General features: G+C 50.6%; 1 protein-coding gene across 8 annotated transcripts in view; it reads right to left on the bottom strand.

Moving 5' to 3' along the window:
• The window catches only part of KSR1 (kinase suppressor of ras 1), a 173,213-nt gene that overhangs the window by 12,094 nt on the left and 136,371 nt on the right, over positions 1–24,748 (bottom strand). For 6 of the 8 annotated variants that reach the window (XM_030924040.1, XM_030924036.1, XM_030924039.1 and 3 more), the window contains 13 exons: positions 24,172–24,232; positions 21,998–22,081; positions 20,476–20,537; positions 20,268–20,374; positions 15,456–15,624; positions 11,504–11,545; positions 9,049–9,103; positions 8,217–8,265; positions 7,132–7,511; positions 4,936–5,032; positions 3,615–3,748; positions 2,757–2,888; positions 1,363–1,498 (listed from right to left, as the gene is read on the bottom strand). In XM_030924040.1, the coding sequence (XP_030779900.1) occupies positions 1,363–1,498; positions 2,757–2,888; positions 3,615–3,748; positions 4,936–5,032; positions 7,132–7,511; positions 8,217–8,265; positions 9,049–9,103; positions 11,504–11,545; positions 15,456–15,624; positions 20,268–20,374; positions 20,476–20,537; positions 21,998–22,081; positions 24,172–24,232 (1,508 nt within the window). The remainder of the gene's footprint in view (positions 1–1,362; positions 1,499–2,756; positions 2,889–3,614; positions 3,749–4,935; positions 5,033–7,131; positions 7,512–8,216; positions 8,266–9,048; positions 9,104–11,503; positions 11,546–15,455; positions 15,625–20,267; positions 20,375–20,475; positions 20,538–21,997; positions 22,082–24,171; positions 24,233–24,748) is intronic. The other 2 variants (XM_030924037.1, XM_030924038.1) reach the window with 1 other exon arrangement.

Genomic DNA, 24,748 nt, shown 5'->3' with positions numbered 1-24,748 from the left:
CAAATATAATGTCATCTTGAGTGAGCCTTCTGAAGATGCCCTAGCTGCTTGCCACCAGTCGATTGAGAAAAATATTGCAATCTATTAAGATCTTGGAGGAAGATGAGGTTGAATTCATCACTGTGAATTTGCACACAGAGTCTGCAGACAGACAGTGATCCTGCCAGCAATGTTCATGACCTTAACAAGAAGCTTGCAGCCTGTTTAGATCTTAGCCTGGACAACTGCTGGGTGGTCCCTCTGAAGACTTCAATTGTTATACTGCCCAAATACTGACTGGAGTTGCTTATTAACATCAAGTCTGTTTCGTCCCAATCCTATCTGATTCATGGACACATGGCTATCACTGATGGCACTGAAAACACTGAGCCCTGGAGTTTCTTCATATATCACTGTGCCAGGATAAAGGAAACTGAAAGCTGTCAGAATCAAAATAGAGTCACTAATGTGAAGAAAACTCGGATAAATCGGGCCTGGGAAAGCCATGAAGAGAGGCTTCTTGAGCTTGTCTGTCTGATAACAAAAACTATCACTAAAGACTGCAAAAACTGCAACCTTGTATGAAGGCCATGGCAACCTTATACAAAAATACTCCTACAAGGACATCTGCCCCAAACATCCTGTCTAACCCTGGAATGACATCACTCTTGTTAGTGATCTTTGCCGCCAGGGAAAACTAAACATTTCAAAATAATTATGTAATCCTCTTCCTTTTTTCCTTTACCTCCCTGAATAAGCAAGCCATTCACCATGGCATGCGTATTCCCAGTGCAATGCTCTATTTCTAAATAAACATATTTTGAGAGCCTCTCTTAGTTAGCCTGACAAAACTTACAAACACAGAGAAACCATTAAGGAGAAACCACGCAGAAATGAGAAGTCAGCAACTATAATTAAGACTTGGTTTTTTGAAAACAAGCTTGCTGTGGAAACTTTGATTTGTTCTTAACAGTCAAGAAAAACATTATGGGGAAAGATTTAATACCATAGCATAACACAACTATTTGTATTTTGAGCAGTGATTTTTTTTAAAAAAATATCTTATTTCATGTAAATAATATGGGGCTTTACCTTCATCTCATAAATCAATGACAACCATTATCTTTAAAAAAAAAAAAAAAAGACTGAAAGGAATGAAAAAGGTGAGCAGTGGGGTAAGGATGGATATTTTCTTATTTATGTCTCCCTGTTCCTTCCCCATTCTTGGGCAGTGCGTATCATTTTCATCTCTAGCTAGACACCTGCAGGTGGCAGAGCTCCTCACCGACCTCATTTCTCAGGTGGGTGAGTGAAGGGCAGCCACGCCACGTGCCCCACCCCATCCTCAGCCCTACTGCCCCACCCAGGGCAGGTGCTACTTACACTGACTTCCTTTCCCAGGCTGATAGAAGCCAGGACACGCTTCATTCCTTCCCCACTTCCAATCTGCCAAATGGATGCCTCCGCAGCCTGATTCTTCAAGGGCCAGTCTCTTGCTTGCAGCTCATACCAAACAGTTCTGCGAAGACCCAGCCATGGCCGTGAGCTCCTGGGCCACTCTGCCCAGCTCACACCCAGGGGCTCTTGCAGCCATAGCCCAGCCAGAGGATCACGACCCTTCTCCAAACTTCCTCACCCACTTGGCTTCATGGGATGCTACAATGGTCTCCTGGAGGCTCCTCCCAGCCCTAGAGGACCTGGGCCCTGTGCTGTTGTGGGGTGGGAAGTCTGAGACAGCGCAGGCTTGACTGGAGCATTGGTGGTCATTCTGACCTCAGCACAAATTCAGCTCTGCCACCTTCTAGCTGCAAGATCCCAGTAAAACTGCTTCACCTCAGTGGGGCTAATGTCTCTTGTCACAGGATTGTTTGAGGAGTACTAAAGTGCCAAGCCCAGCACCTGGCACACATGGGTGCTCAGGGAAGGATAGAGTTAAAGGTCAGGGAGGAAGGATGGCGTCAAGGCCACCCCACTGGGAAGGATACCCAGAGACAGCACAGGTGACCGGGGTGGTGAGCCTTCCTTGGCCTCTCCACATCCCCTTGGCTTTCTTGACTTGGGATGGGACTTTCTCCATCAGACCCACACTGTCCAGTGTGGGAGCCTCTTGCCGCAGGGGGCTAATGAGTGATTGAAATGTGCACAGTTGAATGGAGGGATGCTCTAGGCAGAAAACACACACCAGATTTTAAAGACTTAGTAGGAAAAAAGAATATAAAATATCTTATTAATTTGTATATTGATTACATGTTGAAATAATATTTTGGATATACTGAGTTAAATAAAATATATAATTTTATAATATATAAACAGGGGAAACTAATTTCATCCATTGCTTTTTTAATGTGGCTATTAGAAAACTTTAACTTCTATATCGGGCTCACATTCCATTGCTACTGGTCTGCACCCAGGTCTTTGTGGGGTAGCATAGCCGGTAGGACACCCAGCTTCCCCAGACTGGGAGGGGCAGTTCTCGGTCAGCTCTGGTGAGCATCCTCCCAGATCAGCGGGGTGGGACTGAGAGCCAGTGTTAAGCACTGTACACAATTACCTGATTTAGTCCTCATGAAACGACCTTGTTGGGAGGAGCTTTCCAGAAGGCCAAGGATATAGTCACGCATTCAACAAGCGGCAGAGTCAGGACTCAAGACCAGGTTGATTTTTATTCCAAAGCCTGGGTTTTCAACACCTAAAAGCACGCCTTCCTCTGCCCTGAAATGGCCACTAGGGCCCTCTTTTGGCCACACTTGGTCTCAGGGCACCAGGGGCCTACTCACCCAAACGCATAGACATCAGCAGCTTTGGAGAATGGCAGCTGATCCTCGTCCTTCCCAGGGGTCATCTCGCGTACGATCTCAGGGGCCAGATAGCACAGCCAGTCGTGGGACAGCTTTAGCTGGTTCTCACGCCTGGAGACCAGGAAGCCGGGACAAGGACACAGACCTTTCAGCAGGCAGCAAAGAGGCCTGCCTGGCACAGGCAGGGCCAGCAGAACACCCACACACAGCTTTGAAAACACACCCAGACCCCGCACGCTGACCCTGCACTTGGGGAAGGCACCGGTGCTTTTGAGGAATTCTACAAAGGAGTCATGACCAGGTGTTTCTAGAAAAGCAGGGCAAGAATGGATAAATATTGATAGGGAGCTGCTGGTGAAGGTGCCCAGCTCCCTCTGCTGGAGAATGAGGCGCCTCTCTAATCAGGAACCCCAATCTGCCCGTGGATCTCAAATTTGCCTGGGGCTGGCCTTGCAGCCTCACTGCCATGTTCCCTTTCGGGGTTCCCCCAGATGCGAGGGGAAGGGCCTTTCTCCCTATCAATCCCTTCAAGATCTGGGGAAATAAAATTTGACGTTCTTCCTCATTGTGGGGAAATGAATCCTGGTTCCTTGGCCAAGCTGGTGAACAGCCAGGGCAAATGTGAGTGTGGGGACCTGGTTTCCGTGGAAGTCAGCCTGAGAACCCAAACGTGACCCAAATCTGATTCTGAATCAGAACTATAAGGGCAGGACCAAAGCGACCTGGGCTTCCCTGCAGGGAAGGCTGCAGCTCAGCAACAGTGATAGTGCTCAGACCTCAGCCCCGCTCTTCCCCACCCACACCCACATCCCACCCAGACACTCAAGACCAACTCACCGTCCCTCTCGGACCACGCCCGAGATCCCAAACAGCCCGAAGTCTGTGATGACCACTTTGCCATTGTCATAGAAGACATTCTTAGATTTGAGATCTTTGTGTACGATGCCCTTGGCATGAAGATATCCCATCCCCTGGAGGACACATCAGGAGGAGTGAAGATGTGGGATGACAGAGCTGCCACCCTGGGCTGGATGCTTTACCTAAATCCCCACATTTGATCTTCACAATTCCATGCAGTATACCGTCCCCATTTCACAGAAGAAATCGAGGTTCAGAGAGGGAAAGTCACTTGCCCTAAGCCACACGGCAGTGAAGGAGCAGAGCTGAGATCTGACCCCAGACTGGTCTATGCTCCTTTAATGTTACCATGCTTCTGAACAACCACCTTAAGCTTGGCTAAGGTAGGAGGTATGAATAGGGTGATGGGCAGGGAGCCAGGGGGGTCAGGGACAGTGAGATTATCCGTGTTCAGTCATAAAGGGCCTAAATGAGCTGGGGTTTTCTGTCAGGATATGCACAGTTGGTCTGTGCTCTCAGGCAGGGCAAGGGCTCAAGGCAGGGGAACAGAGAGGCATTCCCACATTGGGGTCCCCAACTGTGAGTGTTCCTAATATCTGAGCTGTAGTAGAAGGAGCCCTGGACTGTAACCGAAATCTGGGGTTTAAACTCCATCTCAGCTCAGATTCTCACTCACTCTGTGGCCTTGGCCACAGTGCTCAACTTCTCTGAAGCCTGGTTTCCTCGTCTGTCCAGTGAAAACGTGGCAGTGGTTGATTTCTAACCAATGTTCTATTTGAACTGAACACTGATGAGTCAGGTGCATGGAACGTGGGTGACCTGACACAGGCATGATCTCACCCAAGGTCAAGCTGTCTTCAAACACCAGACCCAGGGCTCCTGGGTACCCCATTGCATGGATTATTGCATTTTTAACCTCACACCAATCCAGAGAGGGAGGATATATGAAGACCTCCATTTTACAGGGGAGAAAACTGAGGCTTAGAGACGCTAAACAACTTACCCAACGTCACACAACGGGTGTGACCAGGATTGAAACTGTCTCTAAAGCCTGCCAAGTTTCTTCCCAACCAAGTTAATTCCATCAAGCCTAATTATGTGGACAGTCAGCTCCCAGCTCTGAGTGAATGAGACAGAGACAGGGAGGAAGAGACAGGGTCCCCACCCTTGAGGAGCCTGAGCTTGAGCAAGAGGCAAAGCTGACCAAACCACTCTAACAGGGGGTAACAGGGCGAGAGGAACAGCCGAGAGCCCTGGAACTGGCCAGAAACCCACCCCCAGCAGCTGGACTCCCCTTCACCTTGATGATCTCCTGAGCGATTTGCCTCGTCTTGTTGATGTCCAGAGACGTCTTGGGGTCCCTCACAAACGAGTGCAACGTCCGCCCCTTGCAGAAGCTGTCAAGGGTGGTAGGGGTCAAGCACGGGTCTGGGGCTGGTGCAGCCTGACCCTATCCCTGGTGGAGCCCATGGGGAGAACCGTGCCCACCTGCCTGCAAGGACTCTCTCTAGCCCCTTGACTGTGAGCCAAATCTTCTTTAACCCAGCCTATTCCTGCTGGGACCTGGCCTGCACGTGCAGAAACACGTGATGCCACGCATGTACACGTACACAAATCCCCATTCCCTGAGAGCCAGTGCCTGCCCATTCTACAACAGGAAACAGTGCATCAAAGCTCTCAGGAACTCAGAGTAGCCATGCTTGGTAGCTTCAAGACAGGACCACTCTGATGGGGAAGAACTTAGCTAATTTAAGGCCATCAACAGGCAACATCAAGGCTCTGGGGCTCACTGTCAAGAGTCTCATTATAGTTTTCATTTTTTCTTGATCACAGGGTTTTTATTACAATAAAGGAGTGTGCAAGGAGGGAAAGGGGGTGGGGTAGATGTTAGGGGCGTCAGGGTGACTACTGGAAAAGGAGCCTGAGTTCTGGGGTCTCCACCTGCATCAACTCCTAAAACCCCGGGTGAGGAGGGACCCAGAGAGAATGTGGGTCCAGGGGAGCTATCTTAGGAAGGGACTATGTTTTTAGGAAAATATTCTTGGAGTCTCAGAGCCTTCGAAAACTGGGTGAGGGGTAGAGAATATTGGTTGGTGCTTTCCTTATCTGTGTCCCACTTTCCTTCAGCTTATTCTAAACAAAGTAAGATTTTTTTGTTAATGAATATTTTCCTGTTTCAGGCAGGCCACAGTGACTCACACCTGTAATCCCAGCACTTTGGGAGGCTGAGGTGGGTGGATCACCTCAGGTCAGGAGTTTGAGACCAGCCTGGCCAACATGGTGAAACCTCATCTTTACTGAAAATATAAAAATTAGGCGGGTGTGGTGGCGCACGCCTGTAATTCCAGCTACTTGGGAGGCTGAGGTATGAGAATTGCTTGAGCCTGGGAGGCAGAGTTTGCAGTGAGCCAAGATCACACCACTGCACTCCAGCCTGGGTGACAGAGCAAGACCCTGTCTTGTTTTTCATTAATTAATTACCGATTTTGTTTTTTATTAACTAATTTAATTTTTTGAGATGGAGTCTTGTTCTATAAATAAATTATGGGACCACCAGTGATCAATTCATGATTATATGACTCTTCCCAACTCTGCTCCACTCCAGGGAGATAATGTTGGTAGTCTGAAATTGACCACGGTGAGAGTATTTACACCACAGGAAGTGATGGATGTTACAAATTAGGGCGTCCCTCCCTACCGTCCCCAAACTGGTTGTTACACATTTACCAGCACACCAGTGAGTTCAGCCTATGTGAGGAGGATATTGTGCAGGTGTTTTCTGAGAGTAGACCTCAGACCCACAGTCGAGTGCAGGAGGCAAGGTGTGAGCCAGCATGATCTCTCCTTTGTATTTTTACAAAAAGGAATAAACAGTTTAAAAACGTGAATATATGCAAATGTCTTCATTTTAACAGAAGGAATGTTAACTGTTTATAGTGTCTCTGACTTTGGGGAGAAGCACTCAGCTGCAGTGGGAGAAGACTGGCTTTCACTCGGTACCTTTTATGGACATTGATTTTCTCTAACCTTAGAAAGGTCTCACTCTGTCACCCAGGCTGAAGTGCAGTGGCATGATCTTGGCTCGCTGCAGCCTTGACCTCCTGAGCTCAAGCGATCCTTCTGCTTCAGCGTCCTAAGTAGCTGAGACCACAGGCACCTGCCACCAGGCCCAGCTAAGTTTTTTGTATTTTTTGTACAGACAGCATCTCACTACGTTGCCCAGGCTGGTCTCAAGCTCCTGGGCTCAAGCAATCCTTCCACCTTGGCCTCCCAAAGTGTTGGGATTATAGGTGTGGGCCATTACACCAGCCCATATTTATTTCTTTTTTAGTGTCAATGGGGCTATGTGAATTGGAAGTTATAACCCATTTTTGGTTTTCTTCTTTATGCCTCTATTAAAACTTCCACACCCTCCAGGGCATCCACACAAATGGGGCTCCCGGGGAAGGGGGAGGCTGAGCTGGCCATCCAGCGTGAGGTCCTGGGGCTTGGTTACCTGGTGATAATGGCCAGGTGGGGCGGGTTCATGCAGGCCCCCATGAAGAGCACCACGTTCTCGTGCCGCGTCTGCCGGTAGTTCATCACCTCTTTCTTGAAGAGCTTCAGGTGGTCCTGGTTGTGGCCGTCCATCTCCAGCAGGCGAATGGCCACTTCGCCATGCCAGCGGCCGCGGTGCACCCGGCCCCAGCGGCCCTGCCCAATGGGCTCACCCAGCTCTACCTGCTCGAAGGGGATGTCCCACTCCTGCAGGTACACGCTGGTCTGACTGGCCTTGCGAGAGATGGGGCCCCGCCAGGGCCGGCGAGAGCTTGGCAAGTCGTCTACCTCATCCTCGTCGTCTTCTGCCTCTGACTTGCCAGCCTCTGGCTCCTCAGCCTGAAAGGAGAGCAGGAAGGAACAGGGATGGGCAGCAGATCTGGGCTCTGCAACATCTCTTCCTTCTCCTGGAGCCCTAGCCAGGTAACAGGGGAGAGAGGCATCCTGCCAGGGGACACAGGTTGTAGTTGCAGCTCCGCACTGGCCTGCTGTGGAGCTCACTTAGCATCAGTGGACCTCAACGTCCTCATCCACAGTATGTGGCGGCTGGTCCCCGTGACCTGAGGCCCTTCATCATGCTAATACTCCAATACCTACCTGTGAGCAACATCTAATTGTCTAGGGAAGAGCAAGAGCATCCCTGGCATAGACGAATTTCACTGCATCCATCCTTCCGGAACTCTTGTTTAAACAGAGTTTCTGACTCTCCCCTGGGCAGGAGTAAATCAGTCTGCTAACATTCTCCAAGCCATAATGCAATGGAGGGATCCAGGCTCAGCTGACACTTTTGTTCAAGGGTCAAGGCAATGGTTCTTGACCCTGGCTACAATCACCTGTGGAGCGTGGGGAAGGCAGAGCTTGGACAAGCTTGCTCCATTACATTCCTCATCGTTCTTCCCTACCATGTACCTCTGCAATGGGTGCCTGGGACAGCCCTTGCCAGGGCCCAGCACCCACTCACTCTCAAGCCCCCTGCACACTCTGAGATGGGGAAGGGAGAAACAAGGGAGGGGCCATTTGTGGACACGTGTGTGTCACCCTCACCTCCGCTTCGTGAGCCTCCAACACGTCTGCTTTCGGCTGGTTGTTGAGCCTAAGAGTAAAACAGGGTTTGTCAAGGAGATCTTGCGGGAGGCCGCTCTGCTCTCAGCTGGCGGGGATTCCCGGGAGAGATCTGAGACAAAGATCCTTACCCTGACTCACATCTGGCTAGGGGAAAGGCCACGTGGATACCGTGGTGACAGGCAAGAGGCTGAGGGCCAGGCCTGCCCGTTGTGTAGCCTCAGCCTTCCCTAGGCTAACTTGAGGGTGGTGGGGGCTGAGAGGTGGGCAGTGATCCCCAAAGCCCCTTTTCAGATGTGACACTGCTACACAGGGTCTCAGAGCACACCCACAGGACTCAGAATCTGACGGCCTCGACTTGGAGAACCAGCTCTATCGCTTCTAGGGGTGTGACCTTATGTAATTTCTTAACCTCTCTAGGCTGGTTGTACGTTAAGAATGGCACCTACTTTGAGACCTACCACTGCACTGAGGGTAAGATGCGGGAATGTGAGTCAAGTGCTCAGCATGGCCTGGTAGAGAAAGGCCTCTGCACAGGAGTTATTCTTAGGCTTCTCTAACTCCAAGTGCCCTCTATCCACCCTCCTGGGTCCCAAGACTGCTCCAGTTTCACAGGCAGCCCCACCCAATGTTGACCGCACTGATAGGAGGCAAATAAAACCCTCTACGGAATTCACTGGCCCAGAGGGTGAATGAGCCCAGGGAGTTCTGCATCTGGCTGGCTGGAAAGGTAGAGTGGGAGGTGGCCAGGGATGTGGATCCAGCCCGAATAATTCCCCAAAGAAGGGAGGGGACACAGCCTAGGGATGCCTACCGGGTACCGTCGGCAGCTTCGGGGAGCGGGGCTGCCTGTGCAAAGGCCGAAATGTCTGGAGGAAACAAAAACCAAATACAAAGCATGAGATCGCTTTTCCCTCCCCAAAGAGACATGGTGTTTGAAACCCAGCACCCCCAGAGAGGTTGATTTTCCCGAGTGGGCTGCCACGTGTTCCCCAGGCACTTCCACAAGGACCAGCCTGTGATCTTCCATAAATTTTGCAAGGACGCAGCCTCCACAGCACCTGCTTCTGCATACACAGCTCTGTCTCAGAAAGGGGCTCTGGGCAGGTAGGGAGGGTGAGACTTCTCATTACCACCACTCACCTGTGGCCGGCCAAACTGCCCCACACAAACAAGTGGAAAAAGCAAACTGGGCTCTCATTTACTGGACAGGCTGGCTAAAGCTGCTGTTTGGAAGCAGGGGCTGCTTGTGACAACCCTTGAAAGTAATGAGATTCTCTCACTTTGGCCAGCAAGGCTGATGGCAGGATGTGCAGGTGGCTCATTAGCGACACCTGGTGCCTGGTACAGCTGCTGGGGATTTCCAGCACAAAGGCCCCGACCCCTCGGCTTCCGGTATGGGTCACTGGTGGACCAGCTCTCAGGGGAGAGGAAGAAACGCCACATATCAGGGGTCCAAGAGTGGGCAGCAGGGGCTGATCCCTGAGCCTGGGGTGTTCCCAGTTTTAGTGCTAAAAGTCCCACGTCCAGGGAGACCAGAACTGAAGGCTACTCCAGCACGGAACCAAAGTGCTACAGGGAGATTGGTGGCCCCAGGGCTGCCATGGGCCGCTCACTCCCTGCTCTTTTCTGCAAAAAGAGACAGGAAGTGGCAGTGGCTGAAGCTCTCAAAGGCCTCTCTCCTGCCTGTGTGGACAAAGACTCTCCCCGTTCAGCCAAAAGACCTCCCTCAACCTTCTTCTAGGGCTTTCTTCTGCCTTTGAAGGTCATTTGAACCACAGGCTGTCAACATCTCTGGGACCTCACAGACTTGGAGAATCTGATAGAGGCCGTGGGCTTTCTTATCAGGGAAATGCACACATGTGCCCAACATCCTGTGCACAATTTCTGGGGGATCAGAACCTTAGAAGGCTCTACTGGTAAGGCAGTGTGCCTGCAGACTACCAACAGGGGCCCGGCATTTCCACCCATCCAATACTGCTCAAATGTTCCACAGAAGGTAAACACACTGCCTAAGGCATGAGGGAAGTATTAAGAGTTGGGGTGTGGTTTGTCCCCAACCCCCAAGTGGGAAGGCAAAATGCTTCTGAAGCCTCATGCTTTTCCTTAAAAGTTAAGAGTGTATCATGCATTCTGCTCCAAAATGTGTCCACGTTTACTTTAATAAAAACGTATTTCCTTGCCCTTCCTGTGACGTATCTTCAGGGGAAAATGGACCCTTCTGGGAAAAGAGCCACGTCTTCCCAATGTTTTGGGGTAATCCCCTGTGTGCATCCGAGAGCTAGTAACCAGGGAAACCACAACAAAAAACGGGTGTGAAACTGCAGAGGCTGCTCAGCTGTTCAGAGGAAGCCTCCATAAGGCGGGTTCTCAGGGCCCTGACCGCTGCCCTGCACACACCTGAGCAACGCCATGCAGACAGTCCTCTAAGGACTCACAGATGCTCCAAGTCAGCCCCCTAATGGAGCTGGCTTAGGGAATAGAAAAGCCTGGAGTAACCAAGATACTGTGACTTCAAGACAGTCCTGTTCAAGACCCAAGAAAAAACAGCTACAGTCTTTGTTTTAAACACCATTACGCTCATCACCTTCAGTTACAGTAAAAAGCACTGATCTCAAACACTTTAGGGGAAGGAATGAAAAAGTTGCTACACAGTAAGTGTAGAAAACAATTTGTTTACAGAGGGGACTCAATGTATTGACTTACTGAATTGAAAGTGTTTTCCTTTAAACTTTCTGCAATAAGGAGGCATTTCCAGCAGTGGCCAGCAGATGGCACTGTGTGGTAAGGCACAGAAAGGTGAAGCCCACTAAGTGAAGCCCGCAGACCTTCCCACATGGGTTTCCACTTCTCTAAGACATTGTGCATAAGCTATCCTCTGGTTATTGCGTAAGGGAGGATATGGTGACAGATGCTCATAAAGCATTAGCAAAAAGTCCTCTCCCCATTCTATAAACCCAGGTTCCAGTCCCGCTTCTACCATCTCCTGGCAGTGTGACCTTGAAAAGGTCGCCTGCAGGCTCTGTGCCAAGAGGCTGGACAGGATGGATTCCAGGGTCCCTCCCAGCAAGAACTTCTCACATTAAGAGGCCCACCTCCAGGGCACTTGCCCTGCCCCCTTCCCATCCCCCATGGGCAGTCAGCTCTCAGAACAGGTGGAGGGAGACTCAAGTACCTCCAAAGGCACTCCCAGGGAGAGGGCGCCCAGGTGGGGTGGACAGAAGGGGTCACAGCAAAGGGCAGTTAATGGAACCATGCAAAGGACTCACCTGGAAAGATAAACTGCTGTCTATGATGAATGAAGTAGGCAGCTTTAAACAGAAGAGGAGGTGAGTCACACACACAGAACGGCCAGCGCAGGAGGGAGGAGCGGAATTGCAGGTACCGGCTTGGGAGACAGGGACTGGTTATTGGGCTGGGACAGCCCTACCCTAGATGGACCTGGCAAGGACAGGCCAAACCATGCAGGAAGGAGGAAAAGAGCTGGGAGAAAATGGGCCCTGGCAGGAGCCCGCAGGACTAAAGGGGTTTGCACTGGAGGATTGGGCATTCCAAGACCCCGTCTCTGGTCACCAGTGCTCTGCGAAATGCATGTGAGCCCAGAAGGGCAAAATACAATGGGAGAGAAACAGTGATTCTGAAAAGTTTAACAGTGTTATGTACGGAAGAATGGCCTCCTCCCCTTGAGCCCCACCTGTACCTCCAGAGTGTCTCAACCTTACCACTCCCTACCCACAGTTTTTTCTCTCTCTCTTACAGGGTACTGAAAAGGATACACTGGGGTTCTGGAAGCTGACAGCATGTTCCAAGCTCAATTCTGCCACATAACTAGGCTCTGGGACCTTAGGGAGTTGGCTAACCTCTCCAGCTGTCTCACTGTCAAATGGGGGTATAAATACAGTCATGTGCCACAGAACATGCTGCTTTGGTCAACAAGGGACCACACACACAATGGTGGCCCTGATCATAATGCAGTGGAAAAATTCCTCTTGCCTAGTGATGTGGTAGCTGTGGTAACAGGGCAGCGCCATGCATTCCTCACGTGTTTGTGGTGACACTGGCAGGAAATAATCCACGGAACTACAAGCTGTATAAAAGGATAGCATGCACGATTATGCACGGTAGCATCTTACTTGATAATGAGAATAAACAACTTCATTACTGGTTTATGTATTTACTATATTGTACTTTTAATCATTTTTAAAAATTTTTAATTAATTTATTTTTTGAGATGGAGTCTTGCTCTGTTGCCCAGGCTGGAATGCAATGGCACAATCTTGGCTTACGGCAACCTCCGTTTCCCGGGTTCAAGTGATTCTCCTGCCTCAGCCTCCTGAATAGCTGGGACTACAGGCGCCCACCACCACGCCTGGCTAATTTTTGTATTTTTAGTGGAGACGGGGTTTCACTATGTTGGCCAGGCTGGTCTTGAACTCCTGATCTCAGGTGATCCGCCCACCTCGGCCTCCCAAAGTGCTGGGATTACAGGCGTGAGCCACCATGCCCAGACTTCTAATCTTGATTTTAGATTATACTTGTTCTACTTACAAAAAAAAAGTTATCTGTAATTTAGCCTCAGGCAGTTGCCTCAGGAGGTATCCAGAAGGTGGCACTGTTATCACAGGAGATGCTAGCTCCATGTATGTCACTGCCCCAAAGACCTTCTGGTGGGAGAAGATGTGGAGGTGGAAGAGTGATATTGATGATTCTGACACTGCACAGGCCTAGGCTAGTGTGTGTGTCTTAGTTAACAAAAGAGTTTTTAAAAAATTAAGAATTTTAAAAATAGAAAAAAGCTTATAAAAATTCAAAGAAAAATGTTTTTGTACAGCTATACAATATGTGTTTTGGGCTAAGTGTTACAACAAAAGACTCCAAATTTAAAAAAAATTTAAAGATTATAATGTAAAAAAGTTGTAAGCTAAGGTTAATTTATTATTGAGGAGAATATTTTAAAATAAATTTAGTGTAGCCTAAGCATATAGTGTTTATAAAGTCTACAGTAGTGTGCAGGAATTCCTCACTCACTGACTCATCTAGAGCAGCTTCTAGTCCCCTACAAATAAATAACATTTTATTTACTGATTTATTTATTTAGAGACAGAGTCTTGCTTCTTGCTCTGTCACCTGGGCTGGAGTACAGTGGTGCAATCTCAGCTCACTGCAACCTCCACCTCCTGGGTTCAAGCGATCCTCGTGCCTCAGCCTCCTGAGTAGCTGGGACTACAGGTGTGCGCCACCACACTTAGCTAATTTTGTATTTTTAGTAGAGATGGGGTTTTGCCATGTTGGCCAGGCTGGTCTTGAACTCCTGGCCTCAAGTGATCCGCCTACCTCGGCCTCCCAAAATGCTGGAATTACAGGCATGAGCCACTGTGCCCAGCCGTATTTTCAATATTTTGTGCTGTATATTTACTGTAGCTTTTCTGTGTTCAGATGTTTCAATACACAAATATTTAGCATTGTGCTGCAATTGCCTACAATACTCAGTACAGTCACATGCTGCATAGGTTTGCAGCCTAGAAGCAATAGGCTACATCACACAGCCGAGATGTGTGGAGGACTATACCATCCGGGTTTATGTAAGTACACTCTATGATGCTCACATTACAATGAAATTGCCAAATGCATCTCTCAGAACGTTTCCCTATTGTGAAGCAGCACGTGACTGTAATCTTTTCCCAGGTTTACCACTGAAGTTTAAGTGCAATGCCCCTGCATAGCACAGAGGAGGGGGACGACAGGAGGCTTGCCTTTTCCAGCTGAACTACAGGGCCAGTGGGGCAGGCAGTGGGGGTTAGGGGGAGGGTTGACCCATTGGTGCTGCCATGACCAAAGAGATAGGATCTTGAGAGAGTAAGGCCTCTGTGCAGGGGACAATGAAGGCCCAGTCTGGAGACATTCAGGGAAAGCAGCAAGGGTCCAGCTGATTGTGCAAACAGAACTTTTTCTGTGGCTGCCGTGTTTCAAACACACCCTTTCCATTTACAAAAACCCAAACTGGGAGGTTTAGCAAAAGGCACAGTTTCAGAGCATAATAAAGACAGAGCAGAATGGGAGAGGAGGTTAATCAAATGGGCCATCACTCAATGCAGGGAGGGGAGGGGCGTGCTCAGGACGGCGCGTGCATGTCAGGAGATATCCAGCCACGTGCGTACTGAGGTGAAGGCAAAGAGAGATTCCTACAAGATCTCTGTCTCCACTATCCCCAGAAGAAGTCCCAGAAGAAGTTCCCTGGCCTCCTGCTGGCTGGGTATAGCGCCAGCTGGGGCTCCCCTGGCACAGGGACAGCTGTGGCTTTCCTCATGGACCTGGAGCTCCAGAGGCCAGAGACAGGGGCCTGACCTGGACTCTATGGGCTGGTGACAGCCTGTGGCTGGGTCCGGAGCAAACAGGAGTGTCACAGCCACCTTCCTTCCTCTGGGACTGCAAACTGTAATAAACTAAAGGCTGAGACTGACTCTGAGGAGCTGCCAGAGAGGCTGAGGCAGCAGCTCAGTTCCAAAATGGGCAGGTGGGCTTCACTCTGCTGCTTGGAGAGGCAGACACCCCAGGGCCAGCAGCTGAGGGCAGGAGAGGCTGGAATCCTGACCTCTCCTGACAGACACCAGGCAGTGAGCTGGGGTGGAGCCTGGCTCAGGTCTACTCTGCTGTAATCTCCTGTGGGACTCAGTGTCTTCAGTCACACAATGGGAACAACCTAATTCCAACTTTACATGGTCACCTATCTTATGGAAAGGGAACAAGAGGTCTCCTTGAAGGAGCTTACCCGGATCACGAGTGGGAAGCAGCAGGACCCCACCCAGATTCCCTCTCTGAGGCCTTCTAGCTCCCTGCATTGCTGGCCATGCCCCCTGGGAGCTCAGAAGCCAGTCCCGAGAAAGTGAGCACTGCCCAGGAGAGGCCACCCCATGAAGAGGAGGGCAGCGTGGGGATTATGTTGTGTCAGACGGACTTGGGTTTGATCTCCATTCTGCCACTTACAGGCTGTACAACTCGTGGCAAGCCCCTCCCTCTCTCTCTCTGAACCTTAGTATTCCCATCTGTAAAACAACAGCATCAACATCAGAGCTATTGTGCTTGGGGCACCTGGCAAGTGCTCCATAAACATCAGCTGTTAGCTGTGACCATGTCTGACCTTGAATCTGCAGACCTTGGGTCTGCTGAGAAGGGGATCTGTCCGCACCCCTGAGAACCCAGAAAAGCCTGGAGATGTGGTACCTGGGAAGTTGAACCTGCTGTCCCGCTGGCCAGGTGAGGGATTGGGGGGCGTGGTGGCGCTGGATGGGTTGGATGATGTTGGGAAGGGCGCCGGCGAGGAGGGTGTGGAGGAGGTGGTGGAGGAAGGGTTGCTGCTGGAGTCCAGGTGATTCATGGCTGGAGGGTGCTCCTGCAGGACCAGAGATATTGGGAGTGGCAGGGCTGTCCTGGCCCCACCTGCCTCCCACCGGCCACACCCTCCCTTCCCCATCTGGAAAGGAAGCAGTCAGCCCAGGGAATCCTCAGGGTCTGACATTTTACGCATCTAGCATTTGAGGAAGGGCAGCACACAGTGGCCCTTGCCTCAATGCCCACTCCCCATGGGGCTCCTGCTCAGCTTTCTGATTTCAGCTCAAGCACACTCTTCCCAGAAGCCTTTCCTGCACCCTGGCTGGGACCACGCTCCTCCTCTCCATCCTGGCATGGCTCCCAGCAGTTTTTCATCAGGGCATCGTGTCTACTGCAGACGTCCCAGACATTTTCCTGACGGAAGACTCTCCCACTACCTCGTGTGTTGCATGAGGCCAGGGTGATCATTACATACTCAGTGCCTGGCTCTGAGCTGGGCACACATTAGGATTTTATAATGAATTAAGTTCAGGCTCTGATAAATGTTATATCATGTCTGCTAAGCACCAGGCACTCTGCCAGACATAGGGAGACCAATGATAAACGAGAGGTATACAGACCTTTTCTTTGGAAATCTGGCTGAATCAAAGGCACTGGGAAGTCTTAGAGTCAAACTACAAAACCCTGAAAGAGGTGATGGCTTGGGCTGGTGCGGTCTGCCATTTTGGAGGGGTAAGAATTCTGGAGCTGGAAAGAACTTTCTAGAAGATGACCACAGGAGTTAGTTTGTCAGGACAGGCCGGTTCACTCATGTTGTCCCAACTTAAATGTTAATGTCATCCCTTCCACAGTCAAAGCAAGCATGCTCCCCCTGCTAATGGATCACATGAACCAGTGCTTGCCACGGGAAACACATGTTTGGTGGCCAGTGAGACACCTTTAGGAGACCCTTGGACACAACACAGAGGACGCTGCACCAGGGAGGAGGGGTGCTCTGTTTCCTGTCTTGTTCTGTCTGAGAGAAGGCCTCGGCCTGAGCTGCTATGTCTTTATTGCCTCTCCAACACTGACTCATCGCCCATTCAACAGAGTGAGGGCTTCAAGCTCCAAGCCTTAAGCAAGTGTGATAACCAGATGAAGCTTGTAACTTTTTGGTTTTAACTGTGCTTGTTTTAATGATTACCTTCTATCTGCAGGGATCGTGGTTTTTCCAATTATGATAGTGATGATTACATAAAAATGAAGTGTTGTAAGTATTAGCCCAGGTGGTATCCGGTTAAGACAGAAACCATAAAGATGGTTTGCAGCTTTGAAGAAGTTTGGGCGGCACTGATTATCAACTCAATTATCAACTCAATCCACACTACGTGCCACCACAGTCCCACTGTAGAGCTCAGGGGAGCAGGGCCCAAGGAAGCCAAAGGCTTTGCCCATGGTCATGGGAGATGGGCCTGGCATGATCCCAACTCCAGGATGCCTTCTGGCCATGGCTCCCCAGCCACAGCACGGAGGAGACCCCTGAGAACAGCATGAGCATCTCACAGCTCTGAGCAAGAGCCTGTGGGAGCAAGGACCAGAGAGCCCCGGGGAAGGGAGGGCTGCTGCACTAGAAATGGGAAAATGGGGGAGAAGGGAGAAAGTAAGGGGCAGGAAGCCCTGGGAAGGGAGAGCTGCTGCACTAGAAATGAGAAAAGGTGGGTGAAGGGAGAAAGTAGGGGGCAGGGAGAGAGGCCTAAGCTCCAGCTTCTCCCTGTGGCCAAAAAGAAAGAACACTGGGGTTTGGAGGCAGGACAGACTGGAATTCTCGGCCAGCTTCCACCACCACTTAGCTGGGTGACTCTAGGCAACTTCCTCCACCTCTCTGAGCTTCCATTTCCTCAACCACAAAATGAAAACATCAACACCTATGGCAGAGGGTTACTGTGCTGACCAGTAGCATCACAAAGGTGGGAGTATGTGGCACATAGCAGGTGACTAATACATGCTTGTTCCACATTCTTTTGCAGACCTGCTAGCTAGGAACACTCAGAAGTTTGGGCCCCAGCAAGGCCAGAAGACCAACAGAGAGAGGGCTCCAGGGGATTCTACGTTAGGCAGGACCCTGGATCTGAAAAGTGCTTCCTGAATGCAAACATCAATTCCCCTGGGGGTGGGAGAGGCATTCCTTGGTTAAAGAAGTTGAAGCCAAGTTGAGTTAAATGCTAAGTTCAACAGGTTTATTTGCTGTAGGCCATGAAGGCTCTGGCGTACACAGTGACCTCTGGAATCTACTGGCCAGGGGTAGTTGACATCACGTGGCGCCAAGTTAGAAGTGGGAGCTGGATCCACTGAGCCCTCCCTCTTCTCACTCATGCTCCAAGGCTCAGGACCCTCCATCAGTCCCTCTGTAACCCTGGACAAATGACCCAACCTTTAAGAGCCACTGTGTAACATGGGGGTAACAGCTGCCGGATCACAGGGTTGTTCAATCATTCAACAATCAACATGCTGGTTTCCTGACTGCCTATTGTATGCTTGGTGCCAATGAGAGCAAGACAGCATCACTGGGCCCTCAGGGAGCATCTGTGCTGAAGGGGAATGGGGCGGGCAGGGGTGGAGAGGCAGGTGGTGGGAGAAGAGGTCGAAGATGAACAGGATAAACACACCTCTCAGCACCATGTGTGGCCCCTAGTGAGAACTCAGTAACAGCTCATGTTGTCATAGCGACCTTCAGCGGGACCCTGGAGGGCCAATGCTCTCAAAGACGAGAGGCCTTTGGCACCATCACTGTGTGGGCTTAGAGGCCGAGGAGGTGCACGCAGGAGGGGCTCATGGGGGAGGTGGAAGAGAGAGAGTGCTGTGAGGAGGGCTGAGGGGTGGTGTCCAGGTGGGTGGAGATGCAAGAGTAAACATGATGGGCAGGGGGTCGTGCAGGACGCATAGGGATGGGGGGTATGCTAGGCGTAGCTGGAGAGGAGAGGCAGGGGCAATGATGACATTGTTGGCAATGGGGGCAGGGGGCACTGCATTCCTGCTGAGGAACTGATCCTATCTGTGACGGGCTGGGAAAATAATTACTAGTTGATGGTATGGTACTGCTCCCTACAAGTTCATGAACATTCTCTCTTTACCCTTCAAATACCCTGTGAATGAAGCATCAGATAATTCAATTTACAAAGCAGAAAGTGAGGCTCAGAGAGGTCAAGTGGCTCACTCAAGGTCATGGAAGCAAGAGAGGAGTTGGGACTCAAAGCCAGGGCTGGGCAGCTGTTGTGGTCTGAATGACTGTGAACTCCCACAGCTCACATGCTGAAACCCTAGCACCCAAGGAGGTAGTATTGGGAGCTGGAGCCTCTGGGAGGTAATTGGGTCATCAGGGCAGAGCCCTCAGGAATGGGACTAGTGCCCTTATGAAAGGGCTCGAGGGATCTTGCTGGGCCCCTCCACCATGGGAGGACGTGGCATGAGTGACATCTGTGAGAAGGTGGGCCTTCCCAGGACATCGAGTCTGCTGGTACCTTGATCTTCCCAGCCTCCAGAACCATGAGAAACAAATTTCTATTGTTTTTAAGCTACCCAGTCTATGATATTTTGTTATGGTAGCCTGAACAGACTAAGACAGGACCCTATCATCTTTCCCCTCTTCCTCCCCATTCCGGGAGAGAAGCCACCACCAGAGGGAAACGAGAGGCAGGAGAGAGGGCAGGTGCAGGCCCATGGCACAGTCAGGTCTGGGACAGCTGGCCTTCTTGTTTGACAGTAAGAGGTGGTCCTGGCTCTCCCAGAGCAGCCCCTGAAGCTGTACCTTTAGGGTCCCCAGTACAAACTGGCCACGTTGCCTGTCTTTCTCTTCCAGCCTGAGCCACATGGCCAGTCACAGCCATGGGGCAACTGGGCACATGCTCCTCATCAGAGGGGCACACGCTAAGCCCCTGCTCTGGGGCTGCAGGTAAAACACACTTAAAAATACACAGCCAAAACCACAGCAGCCAGCAGCCTGCAGCCAGCCAGGATGGGAGCTGCTGTCAGAAGCCATCAGCACTGGCACTTCCCAGGATGCCAGGCGCACCTGAGCAAAGCCGCCAATGACAGGTATGCCAACCCTCCTGGGGGACACAGGTTTTGCAGACTCTGTCTAGCTGCAGAGGACACCCGTCTGCCTCAGCAGAGAAGCCTGACCTGGCTATGGACGAAAATGCACTCTTTGTATTACTTTTGGGTATTCCTGTGAGGGCAGCAGAGCCTTGCGCGGTGGCGGTCATGGCAATTGCTTTAATGAACAACTGAAGGTGTATCTGCCGCACTGTGACTAAGGGCCCAGGTTTTGCGGCTGGGTGGCTGCCGAGGCTACCACTCTGGGTTTGTATCTTGCTCTCAGGGGATGCTGTGCTGTTTTCTCACCTGTGACATGGATCAGTCTGTACCCTTCAGAACTACTGTGGGGCTCAAATGAAACAGCAATGGAAGTTGTTCCCGGTACACGCTAAACACACAGGAAGTGTTAGCTCAAAGGAGAAGGGACTGGGAATCACGGCTGCACCACCACAACTTAAATGTAAAGCCTCCTAGTGGCTCAAGATATGATTCCCAAGGCCACCCTCTGGCCACAAATCTGAGACTGTGGTGTCACATCCCACTTCCCCACTGAGCCTCTGAGGCAGGGGTGCTATATAGGAAGGACGTCCAGTGGCAGAAGGGGGTCCTCCCCAGCATTACCCAGCGTACCTTCTTTGTCAGTGCTTTGGGAAGGGTTCCAAAATGGGGTTCGGTTGCTCTGTCCACCGGGTTGTTGATGTCCGAGGGGACAGATTCTGTCCTCCGAAGCCGAGTTACTGTTTGAAAAGAGGGAAAACTCATCACCAGGGAACAGGTCAAGCTAAAGAAAGATTCACTGAAATCCAGAAGGCAGAGGAGAGGAAGGCAGAAAACTCACATGGCAGGAAGGATATTCTACAGGCAGGGGCTTCTTTGGTACATTTGTTGTGACACTTCAACCTGGTAAAGAAGGGGAGGTTAGCGTGCGGAGCGCCACGTGTGGGGCTCGGGCACACATGGGTAGCTCTGTGTAGCATTCACTCAGGACTGTCTCCATTTCCACAAACTTCTCAACAAATGTTAGCTCGAAAGTAGAGAACACCATGATATTAATAGTAATAGCAGCTGCTACACTGAGCTGCTGTGCTGAGCATTTACCACGTTCTGCTGTCATCTACCCATCCTCACAGCAAAGTAGGTCTCGTGATGCCCACTTCGACTTGTCCCAGGTTGCCCACCTATTTTTCTTTTGTAAAGAAAAGGGGACCCTCTACCCATACTGAAAAAGCTCAAGACAAATCTGAACTTATTTAAAAAAAAAATAAAAAAGACGAATTAGACAGGCAGTGTTTGCTTTACCAAAGAATCCCAGGGACTCAAAGGGCAGCACCTCCCGCTACATTTGTGCAATGGAACGTGCAGTCTGAGGGTCAGCCCCAGGCCAGGATTGGAAAGAACTGGGTTCTCACTGTGGTCCTGCCTTCTGCACTGAGTCCTAGATTTCTCTCTAATGGGCTGAGGGTGTCCTATCAACCTCATACTGCATCACAGGACAGCCTGGGCTCAGAGGTCATCCTGTGGTCTCCACATGATGGGAACTAGAGGTCCCTAATGTAAAGCCAAGTGGCCAGGAGCCACAGGAGACCCAGACTAGAGAGAGAAGTCAGCAACTCCCTAGAGGTCAGGAGAGTTGCCGGGAAAGTGATGGGTCCAGCTGATATGCACAAAACCCACCATCAACAGTGTGACTGGAGCCCAGATGCAATCACACACACTAGCTCAGGTTCTCAGAGCCATCCCCGTGGCTGATGCATACATTAAAAATCAGGCCCAGAAAGGTCAAGTGCCTTGCCCCAGGTCATACAGCAATGCAGGGGCAGAGTGGGCTGGACACCGAACCTCTAAGGCCACCCTGCATTAGGTGAGGGCAGCAGGACAGCAGAGGACACACTCTGCCCAGGCCACACTGTTCCCTATCCTTGCCCTTCCTTCCCACCAGAAGCCACAAGGCATGAGAAAATAAAGTTGGACTTGTACAGAATGTATACCCTGCGCTCACTCTCCCCGTCCGCAAGCCAACTCCTCTCGAGGGCTACAAAATGTAAGGCTAAACTTCAGAACTCCTTACAGGTCCCAGAACAGTCCTCATATTCCTCCGGGCCTTAGTACAAGACGCTCCCAAGGCCTGGAATTCTCTTTCCCCCTTGGTCTATCTTGTAAACTTCTATTCATCCTTCAAAGCCCACCTCAAGTATTCCCTTCTTTGCGGAGTAACTTGCTTAATCTCCCTGAAGAGGCCTGATCACTCCCTGGTGTGCTGAATAGGACTATGAATAGCAAGCATAGGGAAGTGTGTTGGAACTCTGATTTACTAAACAAAAAGTGTCTGCTCCTCCCACCCCCACTCCTCTTCCCATCACCTGCAATGCTTGCACTTCACTCCAAATATCATGCTCTTCTGGCACACGTGGCAGACCTGCGACAGCCAGGACTTGGTGGAGAACCTGCAGGGGGCAGACACAGGCACATGCTCGCACTGGCTGGGAGGCCAAGGCCCAGACACAGAAGGGTTCCCACGGAGCTCCAGGGCAACTGGGAGTCTTGGCTCCATCCCAGAGCCCCATGGGCCCTCTCCCAGAGAGAACAGGAATACCCAGGGGACACTGCTTCTTCCCTCACATTTTGATCTCCCAGATGCAAAGTAATCACTGTCAATATGCTGAAGGTGGTGTGGTCATCTGGCAGTACCAATTTGGCAGCAGCAATCAAGAGTACAAGTGTGTATACCCTTCGACCCAACAGTTCTTAGGAATTCTTAGGAATTTATCCAACACAGGGCCACAAGTGTTGAAAGATACATGGACAAGTTATGCCCGCAGCATGTTAGCAGCATAAAGATGGAAAATAACCTACATGTCCATTGATAGGGGCTATGACTAAAGTATGGTCTTTCCATACAATGGAACACTATGCAGCAAGAAACTAAAACAAGGACGCTCTTTCTGTGCAAATGGAATGATCTCCAAGTCACACTGTCAAGTTAAAAAAGTAAGGTACAATAGGATACGATCCCATTCACATCAAGTTCAAGTACAGGAAAAAAACTCAGCTATGATGATAGAAGTGAATAGTAACCACTGAATGGTAGCACCGTCAACTAGGGAGAACTAAAGGTAACTTTTTGGGTGCTGGAATGTTCTTCATCTTCATCTGGATGGTATACACAGGTGTGTATGAATACATACATACACATACACACACAGAGTTGCGCATTTTGCTCTATATAAATTGTATCTCCATTTTTGGAAAAAAGCGTAAGATTGTGTATAACATATGCAGTATTTGAGTAAAAAATAAAGGGGAAAACATATATACATATTTGCTTGTATAAAATATCTCTAGAAGACAACACACAGCTAAGACCTCTTTACAGAGGGGATTGAGGAGTTGGGGACAGGAACAAGAGGGCAATTTTCTGTTGACGTTTCAACGTATCAGTGTATTTTCAATCCAAAATGTAGAACATTAAAGAAAACAGTATTTGGGAAGCAGTTGGTAATGCATCCACTAACACTAGCTCATTTGATTCTTATGCCCATGCCAGGGAGTGAGGCAGGTCCAGGATTCTTAGTGTGCAGCCAAGGAAACCAGCTCAGAGAGGTCAGGTGATGTTCCCAAGGTGCCACAGTTGGGATGCTGTGTAACAGGGTCTGGATCCCAGCTCTCTGAACTTAAGAGTTACAGAGCTTCTCTGTAAGAATTCCACTGGTCCAGCAGAAGCCAAAAAAGGCCTTCAGTGCAAGGGAAAGAGAAGAGGCTCTGGGGACAAACAGCTGGGTTTGAATTCTGCCTTCTGCCTACTACCGGCTGTAAGATGCTCCAGACGCTTCTGCAAATAGGGTTAACGCTAAGCCTCACAGGATTTGGGAAGGATCACAGATACACTGTGTAGCAGAGATCCATAAATGTTACTCTCTCCACCCAACAAAGATGGGAGCTTCTGGTGGCACGGGACACCCAACTGCATGGAGTGCCTTTTAAGGAGTTGCAATCTGGCCTCCCCGAGATGCAACCAGGTCTGTGGAGGCTCACACATGCACACGTGCTCTCTGTTTCCCTCACTGAGTTTTAATTACTTCTCATGTCAAGACTGCAGGTGAGGGGAGCAAGAACCTTAGGGGTGGGGCCTGGGAATCTGGATTTTCAACAAGCTCTACAGCGGACTCTGATGTGTGGCCAGTTTCAGGACTCACGTGACATCTCACTGGATGCAGGGGAAGCTCCTGCGACTCCTTCCCATGACCCTGACCCTATTTCTCCCGGGACCTGTGTCCTGGGAAAGAAGGAAAGTGTTTTCCCTAAGCAGAGTGAGGAAGAGACCCGAGGAGGTGCAGATGACGGAGCTGCAAGTCCATGTGGCCACCCTGGCAAGGCAAAAGTTCCAGGTAAGTGCAGGGCCATGTCCCACAGATGAAATGGACAGACCCGTCAGAGGCAAAGAGCTCGCTGAGAAACAGTGACCAGAACTCCCGGCCCCATGGGGGTTCCAGCCCGGCTCTGTGCCCTGATCCCCCTCCAGGCCCGCTGTGCCTACCTGTGTGTAACCGACAGCCCGATATCCCTCCGTACCATCTGTGGGGATCCATGCGAGACATCTGCGGGGAAAGAGGCCGGATGGGCAGGCTGAGGAACTCTGCAGGCGACAGCTCGTGCCCGTGACTTCCTAGTTCAGAGACCACAGGCTAGAGGGGGGCGCAATGGTTTATTACATAAGCATCTCCCTGAACTATATCCATCAACACAGGAGCAGGCCAGGCTAGCCCAGTGGCATGGCATGGTTCCCCTCGCCTCGCTTGGTCCTCTAGCTTGCTCCTGGCCTCTGAGGATGGCTCAGTCAGCTGCCCCTGTGATGTTTCCAGCTGAGGAGCAAGGCAGGCTGGAGAGGCAGAAGGCAAAGCCAGAGTGAGGACAGAAGCTTCTATACAGCCCAACCTCTTGCAACCTCTCACCAACACACCACAGGCCCCCAGTGTACAGGGGCTCAATTCTGGGTACTTCTTGGTAAATGGCTGAAGCTGTCTACCTGAGGTGGAGAGCCGAGGCTAGTCAGCCCATCCAGTGCCTTTCCAGGCAGAAGCCCCTGGAGGATATTCCTCTGGGAGAGGCCACTG

Source organism: Rhinopithecus roxellana, chromosome 19, assembly GCF_007565055.1.
Source record: "Rhinopithecus roxellana isolate Shanxi Qingling chromosome 19, ASM756505v1, whole genome shotgun sequence".
In the NCBI taxonomy this organism is placed as follows: domain Eukaryota; kingdom Metazoa; phylum Chordata; class Mammalia; order Primates; family Cercopithecidae; genus Rhinopithecus; species Rhinopithecus roxellana.
Note: the sequence above shows the minus strand (reverse complement) of the source record. Positions and strands in the feature narration are given on the sequence as shown.